This window comes from Tasmannia lanceolata, unplaced genomic scaffold (assembly GCF_043159265.1).
Source record: "Tasmannia lanceolata isolate RefF3 unplaced genomic scaffold, GAP_Taslan_0.1 ptg000008l, whole genome shotgun sequence".
NCBI classification, from domain to species: Eukaryota; Viridiplantae; Streptophyta; class Magnoliopsida; order Canellales; family Winteraceae; genus Tasmannia; species Tasmannia lanceolata.
In genome coordinates this window covers 26247018-26260870 of record NW_027518685.1, presented here as the reverse complement: position 1 = coordinate 26260870, position 13853 = coordinate 26247018, and the positions used below count along the sequence as shown (strand labels likewise).

The 13853-nt window shown below is 40.6% G+C and overlaps 1 protein-coding gene across 5 annotated transcripts; it reads right to left on the bottom strand.

Annotated features, from left to right (window-relative positions):
- Positions 1-2585: 2585 nt before the first annotated feature.
- LOC143884995 (putative aquaporin TIP-type RB7-18C) lies at positions 2586-13078 on the bottom strand. Of its 5 annotated transcripts, XM_077388922.1 has the most exons (7): positions 12089-13078; positions 8520-8785; positions 4658-4904; positions 4188-4416; positions 3664-3770; positions 3316-3566; positions 2586-3211 (listed from the first exon to the last, which is right to left on the bottom strand). In XM_077388922.1, the coding sequence occupies exons 4-7, from the start codon at positions 4232-4234 to the stop codon at positions 2846-2848; spliced, it is 771 nt and encodes a 256-aa protein (XP_077245037.1). In that variant the 5' UTR covers positions 4235-4416; positions 4658-4904; positions 8520-8785; positions 12089-13078; the 3' UTR covers positions 2586-2845. The 5 variants fall into 5 exon arrangements, with proteins under 5 accessions (XP_077245037.1, XP_077245038.1, XP_077245036.1 ...); XM_077388923.1 differs by lacking the exon at positions 4658-4904; XM_077388925.1 differs by having other exon boundaries at positions 2587-3211; positions 3664-3741; positions 4015-4904.
- Between the last annotated feature and the right edge of the window lie 775 nt (positions 13079-13853).

The following is a 13853-nucleotide window of genomic DNA, read 5'->3' as shown; positions in this document are numbered from 1 at the left end:
TTTCAAGGGCGCCCTTCACTTTAGCATCTAAACTTAAGGGTGCCCGTGAAAGAACCAACCAAAGGTAGACCCGTTGGATCCAAGTCATCAAAGTGGATTTAGAATATGGTAAATGATATATTGGCCCCTTTTTTTTATTTGGGACATATTATAGTCTACTCATATTCCAACACTCATGTTTTGATTATGGGACGAACTTGCTTTTTATTTTCTTCTTTATTCTCACTTTCCAACAGAATTTGTCATTACTCATGAGGTGGTTGCTATCTCATGCAACTGACGTTCTGTGAAATGCTTGTAGCGATGGACTCTAGCAAATCCCTTTTTTTTTATGACATAGGGTATCCTCCGCCCAATTTTTAGGGCGGGACTATTCCCTACGGATGCACGCAATCAATTGTAAACCAAGCACAACAGTAAGCTTCGGATTGTAACTCGCATCAATGGGGAGCGTACCGATGACTTTAAGCTAAAGAGCCAGACCCATACCGGCTAAGATCAACCCTCTAATATTCAGTCCCTATATAGATCGGAGGATTCGGATCAACCTATACAAATGAGTTTTTGGGCACAACCTATTTCGGCTGTGGCCCATCTAATGGACGGTTTGGATCATCATGTGGTGCGAGCCATACCTTACTTTTTAATAAAGTGAGGAGTGCAATCGTCAAAAATATGGTAGTGCTTATAACATTTCCCTTCTTTTACCTTTGAAACAAAGTAGAAAATGTAAAATAAAAAATTAATTCGAAAAGATATACAAAAAAAATCCATTCTGGCCGGGGCAAAATCAGAATACCATCTATTGGGGTGGGAAACAAATTCCAGTAGTCTTTCCCAATTAATTCCATCCTGTTGTTACGTCGGACACTTCATTCTGATCAATTTGTAAATCAATTGCTGGGAATCGGAATATGATACCGATTCCAGCTCTGATTCCGGCAATCCAAACTCACGGGTTTTTAACTTTTAACGACCAGATCAGCATTGTAAAAGTGCAGTGGCATCTGTTGTAGTTATATCCAATATAAAGCCTAATCTTTAAACCGAATGATTCCTAACTCCTAACTCCTAACTCCTAACTCCTAAGTCAGTCGTTATTCGCTTCTCCCAGAACGAATAAAGTGTGGATTGCGTGGACAGAGAGATCTTACCAATAACATTATGGAAATAATTCTGTACGGAAGATACGTGGCAGCAATTTCAATGGAGAATAATAATACATTAATACATGAGAGAGCCCCAATGTTGATTTTTGGGGTCTCATTTTGCTTGTTTAGAGTTACAAAACGGAGGGCAGTCTGGTCATTTTGCGCAAATGGTTTCGGTTCGTTCTCGAGTCTTGACCAACACGTGGAGACATATCTTGAGACATTTTATGCTCTGTTTGGTTCCTCGGGTGGCTCAGAAAGTAGTGGAATATGAAGTCGAATGGGAGGAGACAAGCATTTTGATTTGTCTGGAGTTACCTCGAGAAATAGTGAAGCCGTGTTTGGTTGCATGGCATATCTTCGGAAAGTAGGAGAATAAGTAGGATGTCATTATCAATATAGGGATTAAGGAAAGAGAGAGAGGGAAGAAAGAGAAAGAGAAAGAGAGAGCATCATCATTCCTTGTAAAATTCAACCAAAATTCTTTTTACTTTTAGAAGGATTTGCTTTTAGAGGGGACAAGGAATCCACATCATCACACAAGTAATTATTACACATGAGACATCCAAGGGATTCAGTCCAATGCTATAAGGCATCCACATCATCACACAAGTAATTATTACACATGAGACATCCAAGGGAGTCAGTCCAATGCTATTTTGGCAACCAAACATGGAAAGACATGTCAAATTCAAACCAAATTTCGACGGCTACGGAGCTTTTTTGCAACCAAACGAAGCACGATATCCTAGCCGTCCAATCACCTGCCTTGAAAATTGATGGTTAAAAATAGTCTGTGGGAAAATTAGTGACAATCTACGTGCAACATGCCAAATTCGCATAGATCGGATGGTTGGGTCCACTGGTCACCGAGATTTTGACACTTTGCCAACCATTTTGATGGTCTGTCAAATCAATGTAGGGATGCCATAGGCCGGGATGGGCACGTGTTATGTCAAAATAACGAGTAAGGCACACGTGAGAGATTACAAGATAATTTTTGGCCTAATTCCATAGAGGCGAAGTGTTGTTTTTACTACCATTTATTTTTTGGGAAATGATATCTGCACAAAGGTATTTCGATAAACAAGCGCTCCACTTATTTGTTGTGCAGTATTTAAAGGGATTTCAGAGGATATTACGGTTCTCAAAAAGCTCTTTAAACCCTTTAAATAATACTACACGACAAACAAGTGGAATGCATGTTTATCGAAACACTTGAGTGCAAATATCATTTCCCTTTATTTTACATACGGGATACGACTTATGAGTATGACTCTCTTCCCCAAATGGACGATCCATCCACACAAGATTAACAAATGCCAAAATCAACGGCATAATAACCATATTGATCAAGAGGGGCTGGCTAGGACCATGCAATCAAGTTCGGACCAACCAGGGTGATGTGGTCCATCCTCTAGGATCAACAGTTGAGATATTATTAGCGATATCACCATCCGTAGGTCTTTTCAGGGATTTGCTAGAGAATTTCATGGAAAAGCATTTCCGGTTTACTTTTGGTCGAGAGAACAACCACACACGCTCACCTTTTTATCATGCTTGTTTGTTCGCTAGTTGAAACAATAACATTCTCTTTTTTTATAATTCCCGCGAAAAAGAAAAAAAGAAAAAAGAAAAAAAACCTTCATACAATGGCTGAAGATAGAGAGCAAACTAAACCACTAAGGCCTCGGCTACACCATGGGTGGAACATCAGGAGAAGAAAAAGGAGTAATGAGATTCTGGTAAACAAGGCCTGCGATTCCGGCCCCAACGAAGGGCCCCACCCAATACACACCATGGTTCTTGAAATTCCCACTTATAATTGCAGAACCGAACGACCGGGCCGGGTTCATCGAACCCCCTGTGAATGGACCCGCTGCCAAGACACTTGCACCCCCAACAAACCCGATCACGATGGGCCCGATTAAGCCCATCGGGCCTCTTTTCGGATCCATTGTTACATAGACAGTGTACACCAATGCGAACGTTAGTATGCTCTCTATCACTGCCCCTCCGAATCCTGTCATTTCCGTTGCAATTACACTCGTAGGAATCGCCTGTAGAAAAAATGGGGAAAAAAAATGTTTTAGTTTTTTATTGGTTTGCTAGCATGCGCTGAAAAAAATAAATAAATAATTGTAGTGGAAATATCATTTCTGACCTGTCCGGCAGTGAGGACTCTCAAGAGAAGGCAGGCCATGGTGGACCCCAACAACTGTACGGACCAGTAGAACAGGGCGGTGATGATGCTGACGTGGCCACCGACAACCAATCCGAAGGTGACAGCTGGATTCAAGTGACCCCCTGACACGTTGGCTGCCATGTAAACCGCTACGGATAATGCGAAGGCATGTGCCACGGCAGCAACAACTAAAGAAGAAGGATCCGACGTGGCATCTGGAGTCATCTTACCTACAGACACGTGGCATATAATGATCAGAATCAGATTTAAGGGAAAAAAACTATAATTTTTAAGAGGAATGAAAAAATTTTTAAAAAAAAACCTTACTTGCAGACATGGTTGATCCAACGGCTGCGAAGACAAAGAGGAAGGTGGAGATGAATTCAGCGAGATATGATCGAAGGGCTGTGGGAGTTAGAGATTGATCCAAACGGCTTAATGTTGTTGAAGCCATTTAAAATAAAGAGATGCAAATTTAATAATAATAGAAGAAAAGAACTTAAATTCGGTTTCTTCTATTTAATGTGCAATAAGTGAGGAGAAGGGGTGTGCTTATCAATGTATTTATAATGTGGGAGGGGGTGTCAACGAATATGTGTTCCTTAACGAAGAGTCGCATCTTTTTCATTTTTAGAGTTGTTGATAGGATACGAAGGAATTTAAAATTTGAAAACCAACCGTTGGAGGTTAATAGGTTATGTTACGGATTGTATGGTAATTATAGGTGGGTCCGCTCTTGAACGCCCTTCCCTATGTAAATATAACCAATTCCTACAACACAAAGGGAACAAAGAAAGCTTACCCAACAAAAAAAGAAGAAGAAGAAGAAGAATGGAACAATGTCTTCTAACCTGAAACTACAAAGCCATGGTCTCCAAATTAGTGTGCTCGACTCCATTCTCAGTAGCTGACGTCTCCTGATTTTCGCCCTTATTCATTTCTTGGACAGGAGGGGGGGTTCATGGTGGTCATGGGCATGACAATATTATCAGATAGGCGCCCCTTCATTTCACGGTGCTATTGACAGAGAGCACACCAGTGCATGCAGCAATGAACCATGCATGGATCACATGGTGAGTTCTGCAAGTTGTTAACAGTAATTGAAGTACGATGTTAGGTCAAAGATCATTGGGCCAAAAGAAGAAATAGACAAATGACCTGCATAATACAGAAAGGAAATTAAATTTGTATTCCCATGTATGGGCACTTGCGTAGCTGCTTCCCACTTTGTATGGGCTCTTGCCCTCTTTTTCTTCCTACATCTGTAACATAGAATGCCAACTAAAACATAGCATCTATCTTTATAACTGTAACAATATACCACCACTTAAGGGCGATGCTTGGATCCATTTCAGCTATCACAGAAGGCTGAGTGGCTGATTTTCTCCCTCGTAGACGTAGAATCATTTTGGGATTTATGCTTGGATGCTATGGCGCTATGTAGAGGGTGAGCCTTGGCGCAACGGTAAGCTCGCTCCATTGTGACTTGGTAGTCACAGGTTTAAGTCACGGAAACAGCCTCTCTGCAAAGCAGGGGTAATGCGGCGTACATCTAGCCCACCCCAGACCTGCAAGATTTTAGCAAATTTTCTAGGGATGATTTCAAAATATGCTATGAAAAATAATGTCTACTAAGAAACCCAAGGGGAAAGGATAGCTTGGTGGTCTCCTCAATGAAGTAGGGAAATTAAGCTTAATTTTTTACTGTAAAATGAATTTATTAAAGAAGCAAAAGAGAAACAAAACAAGCTGCCCTACCTGAGGTGGTCAAGGCAGCATAAAGCAAAAGAACAACAAAAGTAGATTCAATTAACCATTGCCTTTAAAAGGAATATGATCTTTAATCACCAACTCAGCCCTATGAATCCCAGTGCGAGCAAAAGCATCTGTATCGCTATTTGTCATTTATGTGTTGGAAAAATCATTGTATGCCCCTCAATATGGTCAATGACCTCCTCAATAGCATCTGTAAATCTCCAAGAAATACCTTTATTCTTCGTAATCCAACAGATAACATTCAAAAAATCACCCTCCACTATCAGGGAATCCAAGAAATCACTATCCACACAAAGAATGCCAGTCTTATGAGTTAGATTTCAGCCTCATTTGAGTCATTCACTTCGACTGGAACGTAAAGCGTTATTTGTGTGTGTGAATAATGAAAATCCTAACAATATGAAAGAGTGTTTTTGTCATTTATGATGTAACTAATCAAAGAGACAAAGTAACATGTACTGGTAACTCCAGAATCTCCCAAGCTAGACAAGTCAAAGTTTAGCTAAAGAGAACCAGCAAGCGTAGGCGACCATCTAGGGATTGAAGGACATACCTATCCCAAAGCACATTCCATGATCAGCTTAAAGAAGACGATAGATCCTGTTAATCTCTTAAGCCCTGAACCCAGACTTCACAATAGAAGAAAAATCCCCCTGCAAAAGGAGCAAAAAAATCCTACTATTCCTCTCTTTCCACACAAAGACAGTCATCAAAGCAAGATTCCACAAAATCTTACTAGTTACCACAGAGTGGCCAAGGAGCAAAATACCAAGCATCAATAAAAAGAATCAATGTGCTTTGGAATCTGGGATTGAGCCTCTAGCTCGATTGGTTAAGGCTTTGGTTTTCAACCTTAAGGTCGGACGTTCAATTCAGCTTACCTATAAAAAAATGTGCTTTGGAACCACCCAATCCATCCCAAACAAAGTCAAGATCAAGATCTAAACCTTAACCATGAAGCTATAATGAATCAAAAGATGATCCACCAACTCAATTGCTACCCACACACAATACATCTATTGATAATCACCCGGTTCAAATCCTCAAGTGGTCCACTATAAGAATCTTGTCCTAACAATCCATCCAACAAAACACAAGCACCCTAGGCAGCACCTGTATTTTCCACACCCGTCTAGAAAGATTCTTCCACATATCCATGGAAGCTACGAAAAATAAGCTCATCTATAACAACCCATTTGGACATCGGAAATGCCTTGCAAATATGATGATCCCACCTATGCTGAATATAAACCTAAATAACCCCGTAAACTTTGCAACCCTCTCCAATTCTCAACCGGCCAAAACACCCTGCCATATCCTCTACAAAAAGAATCCTCAATCAAATTTTGGGTCGTTCATTCAAAATCCAAGTCCCATAGGCGATAGAGTTATTAGGGATCACAAAGTTAGAGCAAGAGTGGTACGCTTGGGCCCTCTCAAATTTAGAGATTTATAGCGAGGAGGAAGGTTGAGCATTCTCTAAGGTTAAAGTTGGCAATAAATTTGAACAAAAGGCATTTTGAATTTGCGATTTTGGAAAGGCGCTTTGAGAAAAAGGAAGGTGAATTTTTAGGCGATTTTGGAGCTCCCTCTCTAGGTCGATGGAAACCCTAGGGAGGGAGGCGTTTTCTTCCCTATTTCGTCTCTCTCTCTCTCTTCCCTATCTCGTCTCCCTTTTTCCCGTCTCTATCTCTGTCCCTATTTCCTCTCTCTCTCTCTCTCTCTCTCTCTCTCTCTCTCTCTCTCGTCTCTTCCGTCTCTCCCTCTCTCTCGTCTCTTCCGTCTCTCCCTCTCTCTTCTTTTTCTCCCCCATCCCTCGCTGATCTTTCTCTCTTCAATCGATCTCCCTCTCTCATTTCCTGATATCCCTTTCTCCCCCTATCTTCTTAATTTTCTTTCACTTTTCTGCTCTCTTTCTGATATTTCTTCTCCCCCCTATTTCTTCCTCTCTGGTCTCTCTTTTTCTTAGATCTATCTTTCCTATTTTTTTATCTTTCTCTTCCTCTCCCTTGATGGGCAAGGGAGGTGTTAGTGCCGGATGATACCTGGAGTTGGGCAGACCTCACAGGGGATGCAGCAATGGTGGCTGAAGGTGCGAAATGGCCGGATATGAGTCAGAGTGGGCCGGATTTATTGGGGAAATGATCGGATCTGGGTTGGGTGGATGGAGAAATTGGGCTGATGAGTTGTCGGAAGTGGTGGACGTCGCAGGAGTGTGAAAAAGGGTGACTAGATTCGGGGGAAAAAGGAAGAGGTTGGATGTTGAGGGTAAAGATGGGGTTTGATCAAAGTGCAAGGTTGGGGCTAGAAGGGTAGGATTAGGGTGAACAATGGTGGGCTCTAGGATTATGGAAAAATAAGGGTAGGATTAGGATTTTAGGTTCTGGTGAAGCTGAAGGGGAAGAAATTAGGGTAAAAAATGGTGGTCTCTAGGGTTAGATTAGGGTTTTTGGCTTGGTGGTTTAATGGGGATCCCCCGGAATGGGCGGTGGCGCAAGGTGGAGGCCGCCGATGATCGGATTCGATGGATTGGCTATCGTGCATGGTTAGAAACACACAATAGCTTTAGGCCTTTGAGCGGGATTTTTAAAATTTAAATAGCTGGCTAAAAAGTGGTGGAGCAGTCTGAGTGTCGTGGCAAGTCACAACTATGATTTGATGGGGTCCACGAATATGGCACTTTCAAATGATACCATTGTGCAATATAAAGGAAAGGAAGGGGGAATGGTGAAGGCTTTTTTAGCTGCGGTAGTAGATGAAGAATTCGAAAGGGACGTGAAATAGGTATTCAGCAGGTTGGCAGCGCATAGAAGTGTAGAACTCGTTGTAGTGGTTGACCCAGAAGATCATTTTTTGGCTTTTTATTGGTCTAGGAGCATGCTCCTAGCCACCCTTAATTGATTCTATGTAATGCAAGTAGGGACCCCCGGTCCCCAATGTAATCTTCATAGTATCAATCAAATTGTCAATTTCAAAAAAAAAAAAAAATTGAACAAAAGGCCATTGATGATTGATGGAAACTTTAGGAACGTCATTATGTGGGCATCCCCAAGAGTCATCTAGCAGACCTTTTAAGAAGGTTCTTGACCTTGCCTCCGCTTTAAATGCAACATTTGGTCATGCTTGGAGAGAAGCTAACTCTATGGCAGATCAGTTGGCCAATGAAGGTGTCACAAGGGAGTCGATTTGAGTTGGAGATACGTTCACTTTTAGTTGTTTCATTGTACCTGTTGACCATCTTAGTCACTATGTTCCTTTTCAGCTTATTAGTAAAATCTCACTTATTCTATCTATCGACCCTCGGTCACTTATTAAATCGCATTTTCAACATATATGCATTAATCTCTAAAAAAGGCAGAACTGTTCCTGACCAGAATTCACTATCTAACAAAAGAAACGGAGATCACCTTGAGATGATATTTCTTCTGCAAAGATTGTCGAAAAAAGACCACTATAGCTGCCCCACATCCACCAAATGAACAATACACCCTCACCAATTAGAAACGAAGTCCTCGGATCAATACCATGGAACAATGCTGTGGCAGCGGAAGGGCTATCCCGACTTCAACACAAATGGCATGACAAATGCATGGTTTGGTCCAATCAATGTCTTCTCTTAATGTTTCAACATTACGCCCAAACAACACACATGGACAGAACAATCCTGTCCAGTCTGAAGGCACAAGCACCAAGATTTTGGTTAATATAGGGTAGTGTAAGACAGAAACGTATTAAACGGTAAAATGAGGACAAATAAGATCAGATGCATCTTTAAGTGTGTGTGTGTGTGAATGTTTGTATCAGGTAAGGAGAGAGAAGATTGGGGTTCACCAATGAGAAAAAAGTACAAGAAAAATGATTTCACAGAGCTCCTTAGACCTCATTGCATTCATATATTACATGCTGAGCAATTTTTTTATTTATTTTTTGGGTCCTGAATGTGCATCTTGAACTTTTTCCAAAAGAACCATAAAGACCAACTGTCAACTTCTGGTAATCAGTACTTAGAGCTGACAAAAAAATACAAAATGACCAAAAAACAACTAAAAGCCTTGCATGTGTTGGGCATGGTTTTAAATTTCGGCCGAAATACCGAAATTTCGGATTTCGGTTGGGACCAACACCGAACTCACATAAATGCCTCGCCCAAAATCCAAAAATTCAGCCGAATAATTGCATAATGATATCCTCAATCAAAACAGAATCCCACAGAATTGATGGTGCCATACTAACAAGGCTGGACTAGATTTTGTTTGGAAAATCAACCATTGTACAGCAAGGAAGCAGCTGCCAAAACATCACGTCATGCCCCCACATAAGCAGCTAATGGATTTACCATTTAGCTTCGCAAAACAAAGCGACACCAATTCCCATGAATGAATAAGAGAATTTGACTGTATCCTCTGATCGCATCTCCACATTTAGGAGCAAAAAAGCATGAATATAGTAAAATGATGAAGAGGTTGAAGTCAACGAACAATTACAATAAAATGATAATCAACTGCCTAACAATTAACAAGATCCATATCAACCAACTATGTAGATGAAATAGAATGCTCTACAGAGACTACAATTGGGTAAAGCGTCACCACCATAAAGGAAAATTTCCCAAAAATTAGAGAAACTTTTTTAGGTAATTTCACCATCTGTAGCCAAAATATAATGCTCAAAATATCAGTACAAAGCAACTCTAATCGTCTTGGAACATATTCCATTTTGAGAGATTTGAAAAAGCACTATCTCGTTGAAAGGGAAATTTCCCAAAAATTAGAGAAACCACCAAAAAATGTCAATTTTTTTTGGTAATTTCACCATCTGTAGCCAAAATATAATGCTCAAAATATCAGTACAAACCAACTCTAATCGTCATTTTTTTTTTGAATGGTAATAGTATTCATTCCAAATAAGGACCGAGGTGGTCAATTACAACAGTATAGTATAGCATGGAAAAGACGCCAAAAATCGCTACAAAAATCAAGGCGGAAGGAAATCAAACTGTTCCAGGGCAATAGATGCACCCCATTGCCTGCCAACATATCCGCTTCCTCGTTGGCCGTCCTCCTAACATGATGGAAGGAAATAGAGGCACCGCCCACAATATCTTAAATCTCCTCAAAGATGTCTCCGAATCTCCACGGGAACGCATGAGATCCGTTTAGCCAACGGAGAACATTGATGGAGTCCCCTTCTACCACCACCCTATTCAGATCTTCTCCCTTTAAGATCTTAACTCCTTGGTAAGCTGCACAGGCCTCCGCCTCGCTAGAGTCGGCCACTCCAATAGGACAGGAGAAGGCCCAAATTACTGACCCCCTTTCGTCTCTCAGAACTCCCCCTATGCCTGCCGGTCCTGGGTTTCCAAGGCTTGAACCATCAAAATTAATTTTCCGGAAACCTAAAGGTGGTGGTTCCCACTGTTGAATAATCTCTTGTCTCCTTTCTCAACTCTAATCGTCTTTAAATCAAATGTTTAAAACTTTGAATATTTGAATTTGAATATAGTAAAGGGTGAGGGAAAGCCATATTATACTTAAAAGACTAAATCTAGAGAAAGTTATATTATACTTAAAAGGACTAAATCCAGAAGATAGTAGTTAAGAAAACTAAATGAATAGTTTGCATTCAAGAAAGGAAACAATCAATAACTTCACATCAATCTACTACTGTAAATCAATCAAGAATTTCACGTGAATCTATGAATGCAGTTCTAAACAAGATCAAACTAAATAGATCAATAAATAATATGAATCTATGACTGTAGCTTTAAACAAGATCAATCTGATCTAAGTTGTTACAGATTGCAGGCTTATGACAATTAATGGTCCAGAATCTAGATGATAGATGACCACGAATCCTAGTTGTGCGTAGAGAGAAATCGGTCTTGAGGTTCTAAAATGTATGAAAATAGTTGATTTCGATTACAGGAACTTGTTTTTTTTTTTTTTGAATGGTTTGTTTTAAACAACCAAAGAGGTGATATAAGCAAAATTAATTTGCAAGGTAGATTAATACCACGGAAAGTATACAACAGAATTTTGAAGGAAAAAAAAATTATCTTTAGGTGATAGAAGAAGATAAATACTTAGGCTGAAATGAACCAATCAAAGGTAAATGTATCATTTCCTTTTTTTTCTCTTATTTGCATGATGCAGTTGGGTTATGTGAGGGTAAGCAAATGAAGAGTCAGTAAACAAATATTTTCTGTCGATTATTCACAAGTAATAGAACAAATTTAAGCGAGTGGCATTTCTACTCATGAAGATTATAACATGCACATAAGGATAATAATGAAAAAATCAGAGAAAAGAGGGGAGTTTAGTCCAAGTAGTATTTCTACTCGTAACGATTATGACATGCACATAATGATAATTATGGAAAAAATAATGAAAGAAAAGAGCAGTTTAGTCCTTCCCCTGTTTCGTTTCCCACTGAATGACGTTTGAATGGATGAAAAAGAAGAGGATGTGAGGTGGGTTGTGTGACCCAGTTTGAAGATCGTTGAGTTGGCGTCCGCTGCCCCGCATTAAAATGGCAAAAATGTAGAATAAAAAGGAAAAAAGGAGAACAAATTCTTGAAAGTAGAGAGATGAAGGTGACAAAATTTATTTTCATGGAATTTTTTATGTTTATGAGTATTAGAGTTGCTTTTTGGAGGGGTGATCATGCTCTATGAGAGTAGGTTTGAAAGAGATTGGTGTAGTTGGCATTAAGCGACCAAAGAGATGGTTTTTGCTTTGGCGGTTAGTTGAATTTGTATAGGTTTGGTGACCGATGTTGTAATTGTGTGATTGAGTAAGAAAGAAGAAATGGGTCTCTATTGGGACGAAAATGAAATGTTTTGTTACCTTCAAAGGCCTTTTAAATGCAATGCCATGTACGATGATCTTGTAAAAAGATGGGAGTCAGATGAGAGATACGTGAGAGCGGAACACAAGCGTAAGCGAGCGAACAAAAGTAGATATGAGGAATGACTCACAATATGTGTTGATCTGGTGGTGGGAGCCTCGTAGTGACGTATTGGATTGGATAAAGCCAATATCAGTGATGGGCGCCGAGTGAAGGCCTCGCCAAGATACATATGTATTTGACCCCGGCATTGTCATCACAACGCATTTGGCCTGTCAGTGAGGGACGACAGCCCTACTTACCCATCCCATGACTTGGGTCTACATCTCAACAGCGGGGCTGAGCTTGAGGACAAGCTCTTTTCTATGGGTGGGTTGAGAGGGGGGGTGGGGTGTGGACTATATCCCCGGCCAGAGTGTTTGGGGTGACTATTGTGTAGGGTAGTGTATTTTTTTATTTTTTTTGTTGTCTTTTCTGAGGGAAGTTTGTGAATTTGGTAGTGTTTTCATTTGTAGATTGTAAATTGGGAGAGTTTAAGAGGCATTGCAGTGAGACCCACATGTAGGGGTGGCAAAATTGGCCGAACCGAACCAGAGCCGAGTCGAAACCGAACTGAAAATTCGGTTTCGGGGATCAAACCGATTCAAATTTTGGTTTGGTTCGGTTTGGGGATCAAACCGAACCGAAACTGAATATTTCCAATGAATATAAGGGGGTGGCAAAATTGGCGGAACCGAACCGAAAATTCGGTTTCGGTTCGGTAAAACCAAGCCGATTCAAATTTCGGTTCAGTTCGGGTTTGGGGGTCAAACCGAAACTGAACCATTGCCACCCTTACCCACATGTAACAAAAAGGGGGGACCATGGACACTTGTCACAAGCCTACCCCCACCAACTATAAATAGGAGAGAGGAGCAACAAGAAAGGGGAAGGTCTTCTCTTGATTTGAGTGGGTTTCTGGTTGCTGGTTGCAAACCAGTTATGGGTCTTTAAGTGGTGGAATGAGGGAGAGGGTGCTGGTGTTGAAGAAGGAGCTCGGAGCTCCTGAGCTGAAGGCCATCCTTCTTCTCTCCTACTTGGGATTTTCCTCATCATAAAAATTGTCATTGGGTTGAGTACTCCTACTTGGGATTTTCCTTATCATAAAAATTGTGAAACTTTTAAATAGTTTGGCATTGATCTAACCGTTAGAATCGTGCTTTTGGCGTGGCTAAACCAATCCAAAACAGAAATGTAGTCGGCAATAAGAGAATGACCTAATAGCTTAACACGTAACTCGATTATGGTGGGCCCTCCATACTTATTGTTACACAAGAAGTCTGTGTGAAGACTGAAGATAATGACACTGACAATGGGAACGTTATGATTCCGGTCACCTTGTACTGTTTTTTAAATCTCTCACCGGTAAAAGCCCGTTACCATATTTTCGCGGGAGAGAAAAAAAAAACAAAAAAAAAACCCGCTATTTTGCCATCCACCAAAAAAACACATGGTATACCGAGTATAAAAAGAAAGAAAAACTCTCCTCGTCTATTTATACCAGTGTTTAAAAACACGGATTTGACGTGGAACGCGGCCAGTTATCTACTCGGCGCGGACGCGGCCAACAACTGTCGCGGTCATAACTTGGGAGAGTCGAAGGAGTTTAATGACTATGTAGGGCAAAACGCGGAATGCAGATGTGGTGCAATACGGAATGCGGCCAAGGCAAAAAGGAGTCGTTGTGGAGTCAAGGAGTTTTTAAACACTGATTTATACCCAACCCTCCCTTTTTATATCTCTATCATAACCTCACAAGGGAAAAATAGAGAGTATCGTGAAATGAGCTCAGTCGAAGGAATGGCCAAAAAAAGATGCAGAGAAGAAGAGGCTTTTCTTCTGTCTGATACGGCAAA